Source organism: Dermochelys coriacea, chromosome 3 (assembly GCF_009764565.3).
Source record: "Dermochelys coriacea isolate rDerCor1 chromosome 3, rDerCor1.pri.v4, whole genome shotgun sequence".
Classification (NCBI taxonomy): Eukaryota; Metazoa; Chordata; order Testudines; family Dermochelyidae; genus Dermochelys; species Dermochelys coriacea.
The window spans coordinates 47298193-47318314 of record NC_050070.1 but is presented as its reverse complement, the minus strand read 5'-3'; the positions used below and the strand labels follow the sequence as shown (position 1 = coordinate 47318314).

Sequence of the window (20122 nt, the reverse complement as noted above, 5' to 3'; positions counted from 1 at the left end):
TTAACATTCTAAATAGGTGTGTGGTTAGGTAGGTTTCAGAAAGCTATATATCAAATGCATGTCTGCATATCAAGTATCCTGGGACTTTTCACATCCATACAGCATTAATCTGTTTTTTTTTAAGTAGTTTTTGGGATTTTCAAGACTGTGAAGATATTTGAAGAGATGCCATACATATTTATTATGGAGCCTTCTTCCCACAGCCCTAGGGCCCCCTCCACATTCTTTTTGGTGCTGAAGGTTGTTTGTTAAACATGAAAAATTCAAAAAATTAGAAATTGATTCCAGAGCTCAAGTTGATGGAGAACTTAATAAAGAATAATTTATTCACCAGCTTCCACCTGTTTTTCTGTTTGTGAACCATCTACAAATGGATTGTGACTTTCTCCTGCGTGTTTCTTTCTGAAATTATTCAGTCATATTTTTCACACATTTCATTTATATTATGGCTTTCTATTCTAAATTTAGTGCCTGAAATTTGAAATGACATATGGCATTATCTTTATTTCCTTGTTCAATGAGTAACTCATAATCTAGTTTCTTGTGTGGATTTTCATGGAACATGAATTTAAAATTGATTCTGAGAGTTTGAGCATGCGAGCTCAAAATTCATCTTCAAGGAGCATTAAAACTAGTAAAATATTCATAGAACGTTATCAAAGAAAACTTGTTTAAGATTTTGAACTAATATTAGTCCTCAGCGTATTTGCATTATTAACCAAGGACACACGCTTAGCTAGTGTGGTGGTGAGCACGCCAGCCCAATGTAGAAAAAAAGTATTTAAAATTAAGCTGAAGTTAATGAGACTATTAACATTTTTAAAGCTAAGCACATACTTCAACATTTTGGTGTTCTGAGCTGGAGAGCACTGTGCAGAATCAAGCCCAAGTTCTAACCAGAACCTTTAATGGCTGTACCTATCTAACGTACCTGAAGGACATGCCAGAGCTATTCCAGGCAACAGAAAGCCTAACTGTGTCATTCCGTAGTACATTAAATAGAGCAGGCTGTCATTTGTCATCAGAAATTTTAAAAAAGGCCCCCTGCATTTCCCAAGAAAATGCGTTAACAATGACAGACACACAACCTCCCGCCCTGAAACCTCCAAAACTTTTGTTTTTTGAAAACCATTCTCAGTTTTAAAAAAAGTCAGTTTGGTAAATTTTGGGTTTTGAATAAAAATTTCAATTTCAGAAAGTATTTTGGGTTTTCAGTTTCCAGGCGGAGGGGCGTGGTTATGAAATTTCTACCAAAATGAAAATGGCCAATAAAAATGTTTGGTTTTGATCAAAAAGCCATTTTTTGTCTTAAAACATTTTTTCACCAAAACCATTCTTTTTTTTAATGGGCAGGAATACTGATCATCATCAGGAGACATAATCACTCTCCCAGATTCCAGGCAAACAGGAGAATGGGCTAAGCTGCAGCATCCCTTGAGGTGCTACCACCTGTGGCCTCGCATTCCTAACCAACCGCTCAGATAGGGTGGTGATGGGATGGGACCAGGACTTCCCCATGTCTTTGTACTTCCCCAAGGAGCGATTATGATTGTCCCTGGCACAAGAGTGTAGAGAAGGTTCTGTGGGTCTTCTCATTTTAGCATACCTGTGCCAGGGCCAGAGACAATCAGGCTTTTAAAGTCCATCTGTTGTGCTACTTGTTTAATTTGTATTAACAGCTAAAGGTCATTAGTTAGGCGGATATTTTTTACAATGGTAAAAAAAGTAGCTGTGCAAAATGTGCTAAGATTTAAATAACTGGAATTATGCTTTTTATATTTTTAATTTGAAATTGGGGTCTCTCCCACTCTTTGTCTGGCACTTGAGACCTGATCCAAAGCCCAGTGCAAAGACTCCCACTGTCTTCAGTGAGTTTTAGATCAGGCCCTTGATGTTTTTTTTCCAGCTTGCAAAATTACATCTACCTGCTACTTCGATAGCTAGCAGCTAGGCAGCATAAAAAGTTATTTCCCCTAATCCTGAATGCATCATTTCCACTCCATACGCAAACTATGCCAGCCTGAGATTGGGGATTCAGAACTTCCAAAAATTATATTGACTTTATGGACCAGCCCTAGCTGTAGAGTATTTCTGTTCCTTTGCTTTGTGCAAGTTTGCCAAGGAACTTAAAATAGCTGAATCTTGTCTTCCATAGCAGTGTGTCTGAACAGTGTCTTTTTCTTTCTGTAGATTACAACACAAGTGAACAAAAACAAGCCTGTAAAAAACATGAACTTTATGTGAGTTTCCGAGACTTGGGATGGCAGGTATGGATACCAACGCTCTTTCCTATCAGTGCTAATTTCTATAATCTCTTTTACAATCTGCCATCTATTGTAGAGGGATTTTCCCTGGTGGTAACTGGTGCTGCACTGAAGAGGCAAGAATTCTCAAAGTGCATTTTGTAATGATGTGTGATTCTATATGCAATCCTTTGATAGCAGTTATAGAGCTATTCATGTTTACAGCCCACTGAGCCCTGTGGGAAAATAGCTGATGAGTCTGTGAGAGAAATATCCCAGACATAAATAGTTTTATAGCCCTGACAAATTAATAGGTTTTACTAGGGATAGGCCCTAACCGTTACTCCAGATCTGAACACCCTGTGTACGTTGGTGGTGTTGGGGTTTGAATCTGCATCAGAATACTGCCACTCAACCCTCTTTCAATATTTGATCAAACCAAAATCCCAGCTCTGAACACCCCTAAACTTCATAGCTGCTGGAACTAGGAGTGCTGTGGTTGCTGCTGCACCCGTTGGCTTGTAGTGGTTTCCATCATTTCCAGGGTTTACAGTTTGGTTGAATGGCTCTCAGAACCCCCATTATACAAATTGTTCTAGTGCCCCGGCTTGTGGAGTATTTGAAATCCAGATCCAGATTTGGCTTGAGTCTCTTTCTAGTTCCTGCACTTGCTGTGTAATGACAGATGAGAATTATACCACCTGGGTTTGGAGCCCTGCGGAAGCAGAGCTTTCAGCCCCTACAAGGTGTTCTGAATCACGCAGCAGCAACCCCTTTATGCAGCCATAGTTTAATGGAAAAGGTGGTGCCTGTGGAGCCATAAAAGCAGAGGTAAGGCAACAAAAGACAGAAAATAGAGGCTCTGCTGGGTTCTTCTAGGGAAGCAACAGCTGTTTTCAAAGGAAATATTTTATTAAGGAAATAATGGGAAGGCCATCAGCAACTGATTTCGATAACACATTTCAGGTTTCCATGTATACTTAAATTCCCTCTGCAATATCAATTTAATACAGAATTCATTTTTGCTTCCTAGATGTGTAGAACTGCTGTGTGCTCTCAAACAGTTGCAACATTATACCCCAGAGGTGGTTTCCTTTCAGTGATGGTTGATGTTATTCCTATAAATAATATAAAACACTCATGTTAAAACTAAAGTGTTCATTGTTCGGTATAGACAGGATGTAATCCCTAAATATGAGCAGTGGCATATACTTAATTGCCTCTAATACTGTACTTGGTCTTAGCTATAAGGCCAGAAAGAATCAACTGGCTAAAATTTTCAAATTGGATGGCTTACATTAGGGCCCTAAATTCATATTTAAGCACATAAACAGAAGTTGAATGGGTAATATGGACATAGATATTTAACTGTACTCACCCAAGTTTTAAATTTTTCATCATTGTTCTTAGGGTTATGTCTAACTGCCTCCAATGTTAGCCATAAAGGGGATTAAAGTACTGGAAACACCACTAAAAAGGCAAAAACACTGACAAGGAGGATTGAACTCAAGCAGCATTAGCTTCTTTTGACTCAGCAGAAGTTCCTTTATGTGATTTAAAGGAGAGTCACTCTGTGGCATCATTCCCACCAAAGCCATTAACGTTAATTCCTTTGTTTTCCTGCTTAGTCTGGCAGTCTCCTTGGAGGGTGGAGAGGCCAGCCTAGGGCAAGAAAGAACTGGACTCATAGCTCATGTGGTGAGATTGTGATGAGGATCTGAGTAGGAATGTGGACATAGCAGCTCTTGCACAAAATGCCTCTGCCTTCTATGGTGTCCCTATACTATTTGTATGTGGTTCATGGGGCATCTATAGGACTAGCATGTCAAGGACCCTTCCAGTTCCATAAGCAACAGGCCCTGACACCCTCAACGTTCTTTGGAAACTCTCTAGCTTCTAGATATCTATCTTAGGTATTTATAGTGCTCCTATTATTGTAGTAGCTGAGAGTTTTATCCTCACAAAACCCTGTCAGGTAATGTACTACTGTTGTTCCCATTTTACAAATGGGGAACTGAGGCACAGAGAGGGTAAGTGACTTGCTCAGGGTCTCACAGTAAGTCTGTGGCAGAGCATGGACTTGAATGCAAGTTTCCCAATTTCTAAGCAAGTGCCTGATTTCTGGACCATCCTTCCTCACTACATGCATGTTCAGAGTTTTCCAAGTACTTGTTCTCCCATAGTTTTTCCACAACAGGGCCCATCATTTGTAAGGGACTTTGAGATCATGGGCAAAGCAAGGTGTCACAGAAAATGTAAAATATTATTATTTCATGAAAATGTTGCAGCTTGTGTAGCTCAGATTTCTCTAAATACATATTTATAAAAAGAATAGATAATCTCATAATGCGAGCACCTAACCAAGTATAACAATTCAAAAATGGATCCATGAAACTAATGGTGAATGGGACTACAATGAAAATTGGGTCAACCCCCAAAATATGTGCTTAATGCTCCCCCCTGCCTCCCCATCTCATGGGGAAATTCAGCCAAGAAAATTTCTCTAACTAAATTTTTAAAAATACCTTTTTCTTTCTGTGAAAAATTATCTGTTTTATGGTTTGCTGAAGACCCCCAAAATTGATCATTCTGTGACATCACTGATGCCACCATCCTCCATGCAACTCCTGAGACTATAAATACTTTTAGTCTCAAACAAATCATCGGGATTAATTTCAGAGTAGCAGCCGTGTTAGTCTGTATTCGCAAATACAAACATCAAGACGACACAAATCAGACACAAACGACACAAATCAGACGTCAAGAATTATAACATTCAAAAACCAGTCAGAGAACACTTCAATCTCTCCGGTCACTCGATTTACAGACCTGAGGGTGGCTATCCTTCAAAAAAAAACTTCAAAAATAGACTCCAACGAGAGACTGCTGAATTGGAATTAATTTGCAAACTGAATACAATTAACTTAGGCTTGAATAGAGACTGGGAATGGATGAGTCATTACACAAAGTAAAACTATTTCCCCATGGTATTTCTCCCTCCCACCCCACCCTCCACTGTTCCTCTGATATTCTTGTTAACTGCTGGAAATAGCCTACCTTGCTTGTCACCATGAAAGGTTTTCCTCCTTTCCCCCCCTGCTGCTGGTGATGGCTCATCTTAAGTGATCACTCTCCTTACAGTCTGTATGATAAAACCCATTGTTTCATGTTCTTTGTGTGTGTATATAAATCTCCCCACTGTATTTTCCACCAAATGCATCCGATGAAGTGAGCTGTAGCTCCCGAAAGCTTATGCTCAAATAAATTTGTTAGTCTCTAAGGTGCCACAAGTACTCCTTTTCTTTATCGGATTAATGGCACTGGATATGCCAGAGAATGATACATTTGAGATGTTTTTAGCGAACCAGAAATAACTTGAGAATTCATAGGTGCTGGAACTAAGGGTGCAGGGGATGCTGCAGCACTCCCTGGCTTGAAGTGGTTTCCATTCCATACCAGATTTACAATTTGGTTCAATGGCTCTCAGCATCCTCACTGTAAAAATTGTTCCAGCGCCCCGTGAGAATTTCAAAGTTGGAGGAAAAGTATTTTAAAGGCTAGTTTCAACGTATTTCTTTGCTAAATTCCCTCACTGGTTGGTTAGTTGGGGGTATTCAGTACATAGTTCTAGGTTTAACTCAATTTTCATCTTGGTTTTGAAGGAACAGAGATTAGGACTTTTTTTTCTCAAAATATTGTATTTCTGTATATGCTTTATTCAGTCATCCTGGATCCAAATTAGAATGACAGTGACACAGATTTCAATTGATTGAACTGGGAAGGATTGAGAGTGTTTGTGTCTCTTATTATTTACTTTGCTTGTGGTTTTATTTTTCAGGATTGGATAATCGCACCAGAGGGTTATGCTGCGTTCTACTGTGATGGAGAATGCTCCTTTCCACTCAATGCCCACATGAATGCTACAAACCATGCCATAGTTCAGACTCTGGTATGTCTGTTAGATCATTTTTGTAACATGCAAGTAACTTGGGATAAGGAGCTATGTCTTCCTCTGAGTTTATTACTATTGGTTTTGGATTAATTTGATTGGATTTGGATTAATTTTGTTTAAATTGCACCCTTTTACAAAAGCATTAGTGATTGCAATAGCTAGTGGATGAAATGCTCAGAAAGCCCTGTTTGATACATTTACATTCGGTTTCTGACCCAGTAATGCATGAAAAAGACTGTGTCACAGCACTGAGGGGTTCTGCTGGTACAGAGGCGGATTAAGGTTTCACATGGCCCTGGGGCAGAGCAAGTGGGGGCCCTGCCTCACCCCTTCCATCTCTACTCCCTCCCCCATTCTGCTCCTTCTGCCTGCGGCCCTGCCCACAGCCCCACCCTATTCTGCTCCTTCCCACGGCCCCCCCCCCATCCCACCCCCTCCCCACTGCGGCCCCATGACTGGAGAAGCTCTGCCCTCTCACTCCCCCGGCCACAGGCCTGGGGCAGCAGCAGCGAGTGAGAGCTGCCCCAGCCCTGAGGCCGTGGCAGGAAACTAGAGCTTCTCCAGTCCCGGGGCCGCAGCCAAGATCAGGGCACATTCCTGCCAGGGAACAAGGTTGGGGTGCCCATTTTGGGGGAGTCCCCCAATTGTCAGGGCCCCATTGACCCAGTGGCTAATCTGCCACTGTGCTGATGTAAAGCAAAGAGGGGCTTCCTTCCTGCTTCCAAGTGTTTTATGCAGCTTTTGAACTTCCTCATCGACATTCACACTACAGTCTCCGGTAACTTTGACTTATGGCTTCACGGCAGCTCTCGGTTTTCAACTGTTATCAGAAAAGCCTCAATCAGTTGACTGGACTGAAAAATACCTTTTCATCTAAGATGTGTGAGTTGATGCAGTAGCAAGCAAGAACTGTGCTGTGTGTGTGGCTATCAGTTATGGTTAGAAATTTAGTATCATTTGGATTTGATTCTCCGCATGGTGCAACTGAAGTGGGAAGAGCCTTACAGCCACCTTTCCAACTCTCCCAGTCCTGGTTCCACCTGGGGGTCAAGCCAGCCCTCAGCACAAGATGGAGTGCCACAGGATGTTCTGACTTACATTTGCTGGAACAGTCCCCTAGGAAAGCTTCGGTGGGAAATACTGGGTGCTCAAAAAACCAGGGAACTTATTTATGTGCCTAAATATGGACATAGGAGTCTAATGTTAGGCTCTTATTTTTCATTTACATCAGCTGAGGATACAACCCATGCTCTGGACAGCATAGATAATTAAAAGACAGACCGATGAAGGACAGGGGAAAGGGCTACAATGGACAAGCAGGGTGATTGGGATCATGGCAGGCACATTTCTTTTTAGTTCCATTTTTAACATGCACTAAATGTGCCTCTTCTCCTCCCACCATTCAATCCCCTCACCCCCAGCAGTCCCCAACTACAGAGCCAATGACCTTATATCCTTCCATCCCAACATTCAAGCCAGCAAGATCCTATACAGAGAGGCAGAAGGGACAGGAGGAGGGGAGGGAGTCAAAGGTGGAAGTAAGCAACGGGTGGTGGGAAAGGGATTCATTTGGAAAGGAAAAGTAATGCTCTTTGGCAAGAACTATGGCAATGCACATATGTGATGATGAAGAAAAGCATATTTACAATAATAAACTGATGTTTCTCTTCAGCTATTATGGCAAAGATTGCCTAGAAAAGTTGCCAAGCTTCAGTGAGACCTTAGATTACAGTTTCTCTCATGCAGTTATGTGTCATGCAAGATAAAACATACCAGGCCAACTTTCATGTGTGCACCTAGCTTTTACTGAAATCCCCCATAGTTAGTTTCTTATGGGCAGGGGGTTCAAATTGTACTGTACACACATTCTATTGGGCAGCCAAATATCCATGGGGCTAATTGAATTTTAAGTGCTCATAAATTAGCTGGCTAGCTACTTTATGTGCACTTAAAAGTACAAAAGTGTTCAGCAGTAGCCAAATACTTTGTTTGAAATTAAATCTAAATAATCTGTATACTCAAGGTGTTCACACATGGAGAGTTCGGGAAACAATTATTCATACACTCTCCCCCAATCCAAATGTAATCAATTCCTGTCCATGGTGATTGCACCATTCTGAAAAAGCAGCTTTGTTTTGGGACGAGATTGTTCCTTGAAACCCTTCCAAATATAAATGTTTTGGTTCATTTTGTAACAACCTTTGGTCCAGCACATCTTCATTTCCACATGGGGCTAAGCTGCTTTTTCTAAGGTGTATCAATAGGAGTCAGAAAAGCGCTTGCATAGAGCTAACTCTGCTCCCACTGACATCTGTGGGTAAACTCCTATTGACTCAGTGGAAGCAGAGTTAGGCCAATGCCAAATGCTTTAGAAAATTCCACCCTAATAATGCTTTTTTAAACCTTTAAAAAGTGAATCCTCACTACAATACAAATACTAGTATCAGTATTATTAGAGATTTTAAAATTTGAATCAGGATATTGCACATTGAAAGGATGGGTATGTTCAGATCCAGGGGCTGGCTTTGGTTCCATCTCTAGTTACTCTTTGTAGATGGGGAAAGTAAGGTAGAATGATTAAGTGACTTGACCAGGGCCACAGATGCAATCAGTGTCAGAGCCAAACTTCATGAGCAGGAGTTCCTTGCTTCCAATCCTGCATTTAATCCTGTTGGTCAAGCTGCCTCTCTCGCTGCTGAACTGTCAAACCTGCTCCCCCTCTCTGTCCTATAGTGGTGGGAGGCCAAATTAGCTGCTTAAAAGAGGAGCTGGCTCACTGGCAGGCAGCCAGGGTGTAGCTTGTGGAGACATTAGCTTCTTCAGCAGCAGGAGTGGCATCCCTAAAATATCACAGAACTCAAAAGCTAAGGGGTTCAAAGGCTCAGGAGGCTGACCCTGGATGGCTCTGAGTAGAGATTGCAGGCACAGTAGAGATAAAATCACTGCGACAAATTCCAAATCCTCATGACTGACTTACATTTTCAAAACTATCTTTACAATGGAATAGGCAAGAAATGTATTTAGTGAAAGCCAAATTTAGCCCAAACACCCACACAGTGTTCCCAGAATTGGGATGCTGGTGGCTGAGGGCTTGATAGAATCCAGAGCCTGGCTCTGGGCAAACATCTGCTTAGGAGGACAATATTTTTTTTTCTCCAATATTTTGCTTGTCATTAGTTAATCAGTTTTGAAGTGTGTGTGTCTTTACATCCTTACTAAACTGCTACTTTGGGATTTATTATTGCTCATTTTGAAAGATCTTCTCATGGTAACAGTTACATAAAAATCACTTCCTGATTGACTGTTATTGGTCTGGCAAAGACCATCAGCTTATATTACTGCTAGAAAGATGGCTATAACAGATTTTAAAAGACTTCACATACAAATGAAACCCATTACTGCTGAAGTCTTCATCCGTACTGTAATAGTCTCTTGCCTTCTCTATCACAACTCCCTTCTCTCTGGCCTCCCCAGTCTCCAGCTATCCAGCTGTGTAGAATATTACTTTCAACTTTTTTTGAAGGATAGAGAAAATATGTTTAATTGCTCCTATTTTCAGTTATTTTCACTATATCTCCATTCATTTTGAGATGCTGCTTAGAATAGCCTTTCTTTTATTTAGCATTCCATTGGAATACCACAGCTTATCTCAGAGAATACCCTCTCTTTACCCTTCCCTGCATCTGACACCCAACTTTTAGCTTGATTCTGCTCCCCTTGACAAAATTGTCATTGACTTCAGTGGGATCACTGATGCCAAGGCCATAGAAACCTTAAAAGAACCATGTTCTTAGAATCTTCATAGAATCCAGACATTCTGTGTGAGAGCTTTTGCCTCTACATTTGCTGTATGGAACAAACTTCCTTTCCCCCTTCCCATTGAAGCTCTGATTCAGGAAGACAGTTTAGTAAAGTCAGGGACTTAAGCACATGCTCAAATTCTGTCCTGAATAGTGCTGGTATTAACCACATGTTTAAGAGCTTTCCTTAACCAGGACCTATCTCCATTTCTTTTTCAAAACTCATCTGAAAACCAATTTTCTCTCTTGGCTATTCCTCCTAATTTATCCCTCCATCTGCTATTATTGTATAACTCTATTATGTAAAAAGAAAAGGAGTACTTGTGGCACCTTAGAGACTAACAAATTTATTAGAGCATAAGCTTTCGTGAGCTACAGATGCATCCGATGAAGTGAGCTGTAGCTCACGAAAGCTTATGCTCTAATAAATTTGTTAGTCTCTAAGGTGCCACAAGTACTCCTTTTCTTTTGCGAATACAGACTAACACGGCTGCTACTCTGAAATCTATTATGTAAATCAGTAGAGCATTCTGGAGGTGAGCTTTGTACGAAAGTTGCTAAATGAAAAAAAGCGGTAACTACAGAACTCTGCAAATTGAATAGAAGTGTTTTCCATAGATTTGCTATTACACCTTTCTATTTTGATATATAAGCAATTTCGCTCTCTCTCTCTCTCTTTCAGGTTCACTTGATGTTCCCTGATCACGTACCTAAGCCATGCTGTGCACCTACAAAACTGAATGCAATCTCAGTGCTCTACTTCGATGACAGTTCCAATGTTATTTTGAAAAAATACAGAAATATGGTGGTGCGTTCATGTGGCTGCCACTAGAATAAAAAACAAGGAAAAAAAAATCAAACCCAGTGTTTGTTCAGAATTGTAATCAAGTCAAATACAATTCTTACTAGTGAAAAGGCATCCCTAAACTTATTCCATTTCATGTCATCTCTCAGTTAATGTACAGTAATGTATATAGTAGCTTTTATTTATTTAAAGGTATATAGTTTCTTTTCTATGGGTGAAATTTCAAAACAGTTTATTTTATGGGTCACCTTACTATGTCGGAGAACCTCCCAAGCTGGTTTTCAATCGATCTCACTGAGACCTTTTTCTGTCCATTTCAACATTTTAAAGTAAGTATAGTTTGTATAATTTTTTTTTTAAGTTAGAAATCCCAGAACTCCTGTGATTGTTTTATGTTGTTAAAGGAAATTGAATACATTTGGTTATGTTGTGCAAATGAAATATATACTGGGATATTTATTTAGAAAAGGCACTAAAAAAAGAAACTGAAGAAAAAATCCTTGGCTAAACATAATTTTTCTTTTAGAAGTTCTACTCCATTAGACAAATTGAAATGTTGAACCGTGTTTAAATAAACAAACAGTCGGTAGAACATAGAAGCTGAAAGACTGCACATAATTGTAATAGCTATTTTCTTTAACAGAATCAGTGTAACTGGAGGAACATGTTGCGTCTTGACTTGTGGAATTTTGCAAAAGGCTCAAAGCTTCAGGAATTCTGTGGAGAGAGGCTTTAGTCTGTGCCTATAGATTTCCAAATTAACGCTAAAAACTTGTAGTACATCGTTCCTTCCTCCGATAAATTGTCAGTTTATTATCATAACACTACTGCAGCAGATTTTTTTTCATGTTTAATAACAAACCCTTCCTGCCCCACAAAAACAAGAAAACCCTCCACACTCACCTGAGCCCCCTTACCATATGGGCAAGAATTAATATATGTGTGCAATGTGTAAAAGATTAAAATCTGGAAGGAATTTGTTTTCTTTAGCTTCCTTTTCTTGCTGGGTTTGATAATTGGTGCACAGTAAGGCATTTAGGAACATTGGAATTGCCATACGTAGTCAGATTTGTGGTCAGTCTAGTACAGTATCCTGTCTCTGACAGTGGCCAGCAGCAGGTGTTTTAGATGAAGGTGAAATAAATCTTATATGGCAGTTTTTAGGATAATCTCTGTGCACAGTAGGTCCTCTCCTAATCTCTAATCTTACTATCTATTCCAAAACTTGTTTGCAGTAACTATTATATTCTGGATATTTTTGTTTTACCCTATAAATGTCAAATCCCTTTTATTGTCTTGCTAAGTTTTTTGCCTCAATTACATTTTCGGGCAGGGAGTTCTACAGTCTAATTGCACATTGTGTGAAAAAATAATTCCATTTATCAGTGTTGAATTTACCATCTTTTAATTTCATCGAATATCCCCATGTTGTTATGGGAGAATAGAAGGTCCTGATTTCCCGTCTCTACAACCAGTCATTATTTTATATAGTTTTGTTGGGAATTGCCTCAGTAGAAATATTGCTATATTAGAGTGTTATTTAAAATGAATAGAACACACCCATTCTTATGCCTTAGAGAATCTTTCCATTTAAATCCTGATTTCTATGGTTATTTAATACACATTCCACAAAACACAAACTATTGCAGAATAATATAATCAGTTGTGTGTGTGTGTTTTGCAGAAACTAATTTATTTTATCTCACTGTCGGAGTATTGTCTTAAATTGTTAAACATACACTTAACTTTTTGAAAAATTAAACAGGGTGGTTTTTTTTAAGTCATAGCATTTTCTCCAAACATTACATTTCAATTACTATTTTATACTTTATGTACCTCCATAACTATGTCTAATTGCAGTTCATGTACAATAAGGTATATTAATAAAGTTTCTTCAATGAATTGCTGTTTGGGGACCACTTAGATAATGAACGTTAAACTGCATGGGGGATACTTTCAGAAAAGTTATGAGTTTGTTTATGAATCAGGTAGATGGTTGTGATGTTTTGAATTCAATTTATTCTAAATAAAATTTAATGGAAACTGAATTTGGTGTACATTAAGTAATATATTTTTGAATAATGGTGTACTATTTTGAGAATAAGAAACTGAAAATTATATTATTCTTTAAAATGTGCTGTTGGAATATGTTTCTATATTTTAAGATCTAATAAACCTGTAATACTACTTTGCTCTGCTATGCTTTTTGATTCTGAGCCATGTTATACTGGAAAGTCAAGTTCATGTTCTTTAAAAGCTGGAACAAAAGAGAATGGCCATTACTGTGGATAGTGTTTGCTGAATTTTGTGTCTTAATACTGACATGTGTTGCAAAATGGCTTTCATTTTGTTGCTTTAAAGACATAATAATTATTTGAACCATGTACAGTATTAATCACAGTTTTACAACTCTCTAAGCTACTAAAACAGCAACTGAAGTCAAAATATAGCAGAAACAAGGAAGCATGGGGAAAAAATGCTCTGGAAATTCCTTACTAGTCCTTCCTCTGAGAGGAGAGACAATTGGCATTACTGTTTTCACAGACTCCAAATAAATGCACACATATACCTTTGGGTTTTAACACACACATGTTCAACCACACCTTTTTCCCATAGTACTTGATGTAACACTTTCCACATGTCTGTCCTTTGAAAAATACTAAGTAAATGTCTAAGGTCATTCCATTTCCATTCAGGATTCATAAGAGAGTATGCTCCCATTTTAATCTGTTTTACTTTCTTCTTCATCCTTAGAGACTGAAAAAAACAGTGGGTACCTAATAAACCTAATGAGCTAAAAACAAAAAGAGAGAACATATATTTTCTCTCTTAAAATGTATGGGCCAGACATACATCCTCAGCTGGTGTCGATCAATGTATTTCCAATGATATCAATAGAGCCAATTGCCCCTTATACTCTTAGGGCAGGTCTACACTTAAAAAGCTGCAACAGCGCAGCTATACCAGTGCAGCTGCACCCTGTACCGCTTCAGTGAAGACAGTCCTTTGCCAGTGGGAGAGCTTTTCCTGCCGGCATAGTTAATTCACTTCCATCAGAGTTAGTAGCTATGTCAAAAGGAAAAGCCCTCCTGTCAACATAGCACAGTCTACACCCAGGGGCGTAGGTTGGTATAACTGTGTCACTCAGGAGTGTGGATGTTTCAGACACCCTGACCAACGCAGATATTCTGATGTAAGTTTGTAGTGTAGACTTGGCCTCAATCCTTACCTTATTCATAATGTTAATACCATGGGTGGTGTGTGAACCACTGGATGGGGGAGGCTAGCCTCCAGCCTTGCTCCTTCCACCTGAACCTCCGCCCCCTTCCATCCCCCCTGCCGGAGTCCAGAGCCCCTCTTCACTGTGGTCACTGGCCCCCGCCCCAGGCTAGTCCCGCCCAGCTCCAGAGCACCAGGAGGGCAGGCAGCAGCCAGCAGACGTCTTCCCCCTCCCCTCCAAGCCTGGGGGCACTGGAAGGGCAGGCAGAGTGGGTTGGGGAGGTCTGGGACTGGAGCATGGGCAGGGCCACACCTGGCTGTTTGGGGAGACACAGCCTCCCCCAGCCTAAGGTATCTGCCACCCATGGTTAATATCATTGGTATAAAATCTCAGCCAGAATCAAGCTACTACCATACATTTCTAGTACACATTACTTACTTTTCTTTCTCAGCCCTACTCGTCTAAGTCAGGGTCAGAACTGTCGTCTAAGTGCATATTTAACACTTCTATTGTGGCAGCACCTGGAAGCCAAAGAGGTTGGGACCCCATTGTGCTAAGCACTGTATAAAGTAGAATAAATAACAGTCCTTGCCCCTCCCCAAATGTTGTTACCTTGATGATTGTGTTATAGCTGCTACCTTGGTAGGTTGTCAGCCACGTTCTGTTTGGAATCTACTTGCAATAGAGGTAAAGGGGCATTTTTTAAAATATATTTCTTCTGTTCTATTTTCCTTTCCCTGAGTTCTTTTGTAACAGCTACATAGTTAATTTTCTTTGATTCAGGAAGCTTGTAAGATATTGACAATACGGTTTTTGTCCTTTATTCATAAGTCTCTGAATTGTTGATCCAAATAAAGCATTTTGGGTGCTGTGAGATTCTCTAACAGTTTGAAATATGGATCCCTTGAATCCAGGGCTTTTGTAAATAAAGTTCTTTGCAATTAGTACTGACTTTCTTGTTCACACATTGGTCTGTGCATATTAAGAGTTTGATATATTGTACTTGTCCCTGGTAAATGAGCCCCTGGTATATTATAGAGTTTTCTCTGTGATTGCTGCATTACATCTGCAAACACATGACCTGTAAACAGCAATCTTCTTCAAATAGTGTCCCCATGTGTGCTCCAGTATAGGTGCACTCGTTTCCCTGCGCTGCCGTTTGGAGAACTTTAAAACAGTGTCCATTTGGCCCGCACATGTGCTGTCCCTGCCTCATGCTCTGCCACATGGCTAACCAGCATGCATGGCCAAACCCCTCTCAGTTCCTTCTCAACAACCCCTGGCTAGAGACTGAGCTATTAGCAGTCCATTCATTGGATCATTATCTCTCTCTTAGGTTTCAGAGTAGCAGCCCTGTTAGTCTGTATTTGCAAAAAGAAAAGGAGTACTTGTGGCACCTTAGAGACTAACAAATTTATTTGAGCATAAGCTTTCGTGAGCTACAGCTCACTTCATCAGATTAGCTGTAGCTCACAAAAGCTTACACTCAAATAAATTTGTTAGTCTCTAAGGTGCCACAAGTACTCTTTTATCAATCTCTTAGCACTTCAATAGTTAGTCTTTTTTCTCTTAGTTGTAGAGCTGGGGGGGGGCTTATTTCCCCCTTTGTCTGGGGTTGCCTCAGCAGAGAGTACATTTGGTTCACTGAGCTTTAAGAGGTGCCTCTCATGCAAGTAGGCCATCCCTGTAATGGATAAGCATTCCTGCTGTATCTGGTGCCTCGGGGAAAACCACATTTCCCAAAATTGTGATCTCTGCCAAGTTCAGATCTTGGAAGGACAGAGAGCTGAGACTAAAACTCCTTCGCATGGAGGCAGCTCTTCAGCCTTCCCTGGACCTGCAACAGGAGTCACCAGATGTGTTTAGCAGTCACCTAAACCTCCAGAGGAGATCATGGAGAAACAGGAAGGCAGATTTGAAGAGGAAGTCACAGCATAGACTAATATCTCTTCCTCCTCTCCAGACAAGGCAGTTATGTCCTCACCACAATCCCTAGCTGATGAAGATCTGTTTCAGGCTGTTTCAAGATCTAGCTAAAAGAGTGGCAGACATGCTGCAGATATCCTTGAGGAGGTAAAAAACACACATAGTAAACTCTTGGACATCTTTCTCTCCTCCTATTCCTCCAGAATAGCCTGCCCCATCAGCGAAGCCCTTCTGGACTCAGCCAAACTAATATGGCAAACCCTAACATTGGTCATGCCCACCTGTAAATGGGCCAGTAAGAAATATTGTAGCCTGGCTAGGGATATGGAATTTCTTTTTCCTGCCCACCTCTAAATCCATTGTGGTGGATGCAGCAAATTCACAGGGTCACCAACATCAGGTGAGCTCCACCCCCTGTGATAGGGATTGGAAGCACCTCAACCTATTTGGGGAAAAAGGCCTATTCCTCCACCACACTGCAATTCTAAATTACAAACTATCAAGCTCTGGCAGCAAAATATGACTAAGTCGGTTGTACCAAGCTTAAACACGTTTATTGATCAGCTCCTGGAGTCACACCATGAACATTTTGGGCCATTGTTATTTACACACCAGAGGAACAACTGGTGGCCAAGACATTGCTCCAGTCAGTGCTTGCTGCAGCCTGAATTCCACAGTAGCCTGGTCCATCTCTACTATAGAAAGTCCTGTTAAAAATAAAAAGAGAGAGAGCAAACATCATACTGATTGCTCCTTCCTAGCTGAGACAGATGTGGTACCATTACCTGTCACAACTGGTGATGTGCCCACCAATTTCTTTCCAACTCACTCTATACCTCCTCTTGCAGAACAAAGGATGTGTTCTCCATCTCAGTCTGCAGATACTCCGACTCAAGGCCTGGCTCCTTCATGGTTCCAGCACATACCAGCAGCACATTCCAGCACTTCAAGGTTCTGCTCTGAGGAGGTACAGAAACTATACTACACAGTAGAAAATCTGCTACCCATCGTACTTACCTGCAAAAGTGGGCCAGGTTTCAGGTCTTGTGTAATTCCAGACAAATTTTCCTGACATCTGCTACTCTCCCAATGGTCTTAGATTATATACTGACTCTCAAGTAATGAGGACTACCTCTCAGTTCACTCAAAGCTTACATAGTGGCCATAGCAGCCTTCCCTCAACAAGTAGGGGGATACTCAGTGCTCTCACACCCAATCATAAAATGATTCCTCGGGGCATAGTAAAACTTTTTCCTCAACCCAGACATCCTACCCCAACATGAGACCTAAACGTAGTATTAAAGAGCCTGACTAGGCCACTTTTTGAACACATGGCTACTTGTTCGCATGCATATCTGTCTATAAAGATGCCCTTCCTGGTGGCTATCACCTCAGCAAGAAAAATAGGGGAAATAGCAGCACTGATGGCACATCTCCCTTATACAATATTGGTTTTGGACAAAGTTACTCTCAAACCACACGTGAAGTTCATTCCCATGGTGACCTCATCTTTTCACATTAAACTAACTGATTCACCTCCCAACCTTTTACCCTAAACCTCACCGTGATATCAGGGAGGTTATACTGCACATGCTAGATGTTAGGAGAGCCCTAATTTTTACCTGGACAGGACAAAGATCTTCAGAAAATCTCCTAAGCTTTTTCCTATCCATTATGGAAAGGTCTAAAGGTGCAGCAATATCGGCCCAGAGACTCTCCAAATAGTCTTGAACTGTATCAAACACTGCGATCAGGTTCACAACATAATACCTCCATCCAAAATCTGCACCGACTCCACAAGGTCTCCTCCTCTGTCGCCTTCCTAAAGAATGTCCTTATCTCAGAAATCTGTAGAGCAGCAACCTGGGCGTCTGTGCATACCTTCACAGAAAACACTGTGATTACTAGGACTCTACTTCCAGTGCTAGCTTTAGCTCTGAAGTATTGTTATCCAGAACAGACTCAACTCCGAAACCCTAGCCTCCCATTGGGGATACTGCTCGGGAGTCACGTGCAGTGGAGTACCCTCAAAGAAGAAGTTACTCACCTCGTGCAGTAACAATGGTTCTTCTAGATGTGTGTCCCTATAGGTGCTCCGCCAGCCACCCTCCTCCCTTTAATTCAGAGTTCTTGTCAAGGACTCTGCGTTAGAGAAGGAACTGAAGGAGGTTTTCCCACGCGCACTGGTGAGCCTCATGGCTGAGCACAAGGAGAAGACAGCGCATCTGTGGGCCAGAAGGACACTGCTACCAAAGTTCTCCAATCAGCAGCACAGGGAAGCAAACACATCTGCAGTGGAGCACCCATAAGGACGCACATTTTGAAGAACCATTCTTACTGCCCAAGGTGAGTAACTTCCTCTTCTGCAACAATTCCATTTAGTAAAAAATAATCTTGAGTTTTTTCTATTATAATTCAAGTAGCCCAGTACCGACCATGGACCAAGGCTGACCAGGAATCACATGTTGAATTAGTGGTTCTTTTGCAGTGGTTCCTGTAGATTCCACAGTTGGGTACTTTCAATGGCAGCCTATATTCCTGGCCAGAATAGGGCATTTGGGGCTTTGGTCTTGCACTGCTCGATATCCAGATGGGCACAATGGATTAATAATACTACTAGAAAGCTTTTCATCAGTAGATCTCAAAACACTTTACAAAGGAGGTAAGTACCATTATTCTTATTTTACAGATGGGGAAAGAGGCACAGAGTAATGTTTTGCCTGTGGCGGTACAGGGAATACAACCTACGTCTCGAGAACTCTTCAGTCTGGTTCTCTGTCTTCTAGGCTACACTGTCTGAGCCATATATACATTTTGAACACCTTCTCCTACAGCTCCTTACGTTTACTAATTATAGACATTCTTGAAAACGTATCTGGGGGAGTGTTATGCAGTTAATGCGTATTTTTCAGTTTCATGATTGTTTTCTGAAGTCTGGGCAGTAGCTGCTGTTAAAGCCAGTAGCAGCAACATGAAAGGGCTCCTCTTTGCAGACTACACCCTTTCTCTCTCTTTGTGTGTGTGTGTGAGAGAGAGAGAGAGAGTGTTAGCCATCCCTTCACAGAACCGATTGTTCCCTGCCCCAGATCTTGCTGAGTCTCCTCAGAAGGATTTGGAATCTTCTGCAGGACAGGGTTAAGAGCAGTAGTATGTGTATTTTTCCTTGCTCAATGGAATGCCCTGTGAATGCCCAATGAAACCTGGGACCAGGTTAATATTTTTGCATGGAGGAATCCCGTGCAGCATGGAGGGGCAAATGCTCCTCAGTGAAATGCTCCAGGGAGAAAACTGTGAGGAGATTCTTGTGGAGCATTCTATACCTCAGGCCTCCTTCTATGACAGTGGGAAAACTGGGCTGAGAAATCTTGAGTATTACTCGCTAGTGAATTTCATAGAGATAGAAGCTGGAACAAGATAGGGTGAAGAAACATGATGTTTGCATCAAGATAGCCCATGTTGATCTTCTTTAAAAATACTGCCTATCAAATCATCGTGGATGTGGTGTTTTTTGTTTTATTTTGTTTTGTTTTTTTTAAATGATGGAGCCCTCTTGTACCATTTTACCACAGGAAACTACATTCCTTTCTAGTGGGCCAACTGCACTTCTATCATTTTGATTCATTTTAAAAACTAGCATCTCTCCTTTAACCATGGACATAGCTTTTTTCTACCCTTCTCTGCACTGTATCTGTTTTATTATTCAGGGCTAACAACTTCCACCGGGAATGATTTTGCCTGCACTGTGTTGCAGGGATAGAAGAGAGACAGGACCTGTCAAACTGGTTAGTTGCTTAACTGGGATGGGCAGCTTAAATAAGATAGAGCTTAAATAAGATGGATAAAGCCCTTTTTAATGTCTTTAATAAAGTAAATACTAATGGAAACTGTGTGATCATGGGAGACTTTAACTTCCCAGATATAGACTGGAGGACCAGTGCTAGTAATAATAATAGGGCTCAGATTTTCCTAGATGCAATAGCTGATGGATTCCTTCATCAAATAGTTGCTGAACTGACTAGAGGGGATGCCATTTTAGATTTAATTTTGGTGAGTAGCGAGGACCTCATAGAAAAAATGGTTGTAGGGGACAATCTTGGCTCAAGTGATCATGAGCTAATTCAGTTCAAACTAAATGGAAGGATTAACAAAAATAAATCTCCAACTAAGGTTTTTGAT

At 40.8% G+C, this 20122-nt stretch overlaps 1 protein-coding gene across 1 annotated transcript in view; it reads left to right on the top strand.

Annotated features, from left to right (window-relative positions):
• Nucleotides 1–13022, top strand: part of BMP5 (bone morphogenetic protein 5) — a 75571-nt gene extending 62549 nt beyond the window's left edge. The window contains exons 5-7 of the mRNA XM_038397836.2: nt 2191–2267; nt 6082–6192; nt 10678–13022. Coding sequence (XP_038253764.1) covers nt 2191–2267; nt 6082–6192; nt 10678–10827 — 338 coding nt within the window. The 3' untranslated portion in view covers nt 10828–13022. The remainder of the gene's footprint in view (nt 1–2190; nt 2268–6081; nt 6193–10677) is intronic.
• The last annotated feature ends 7100 nt before the right edge of the window (nt 13023–20122 follow it).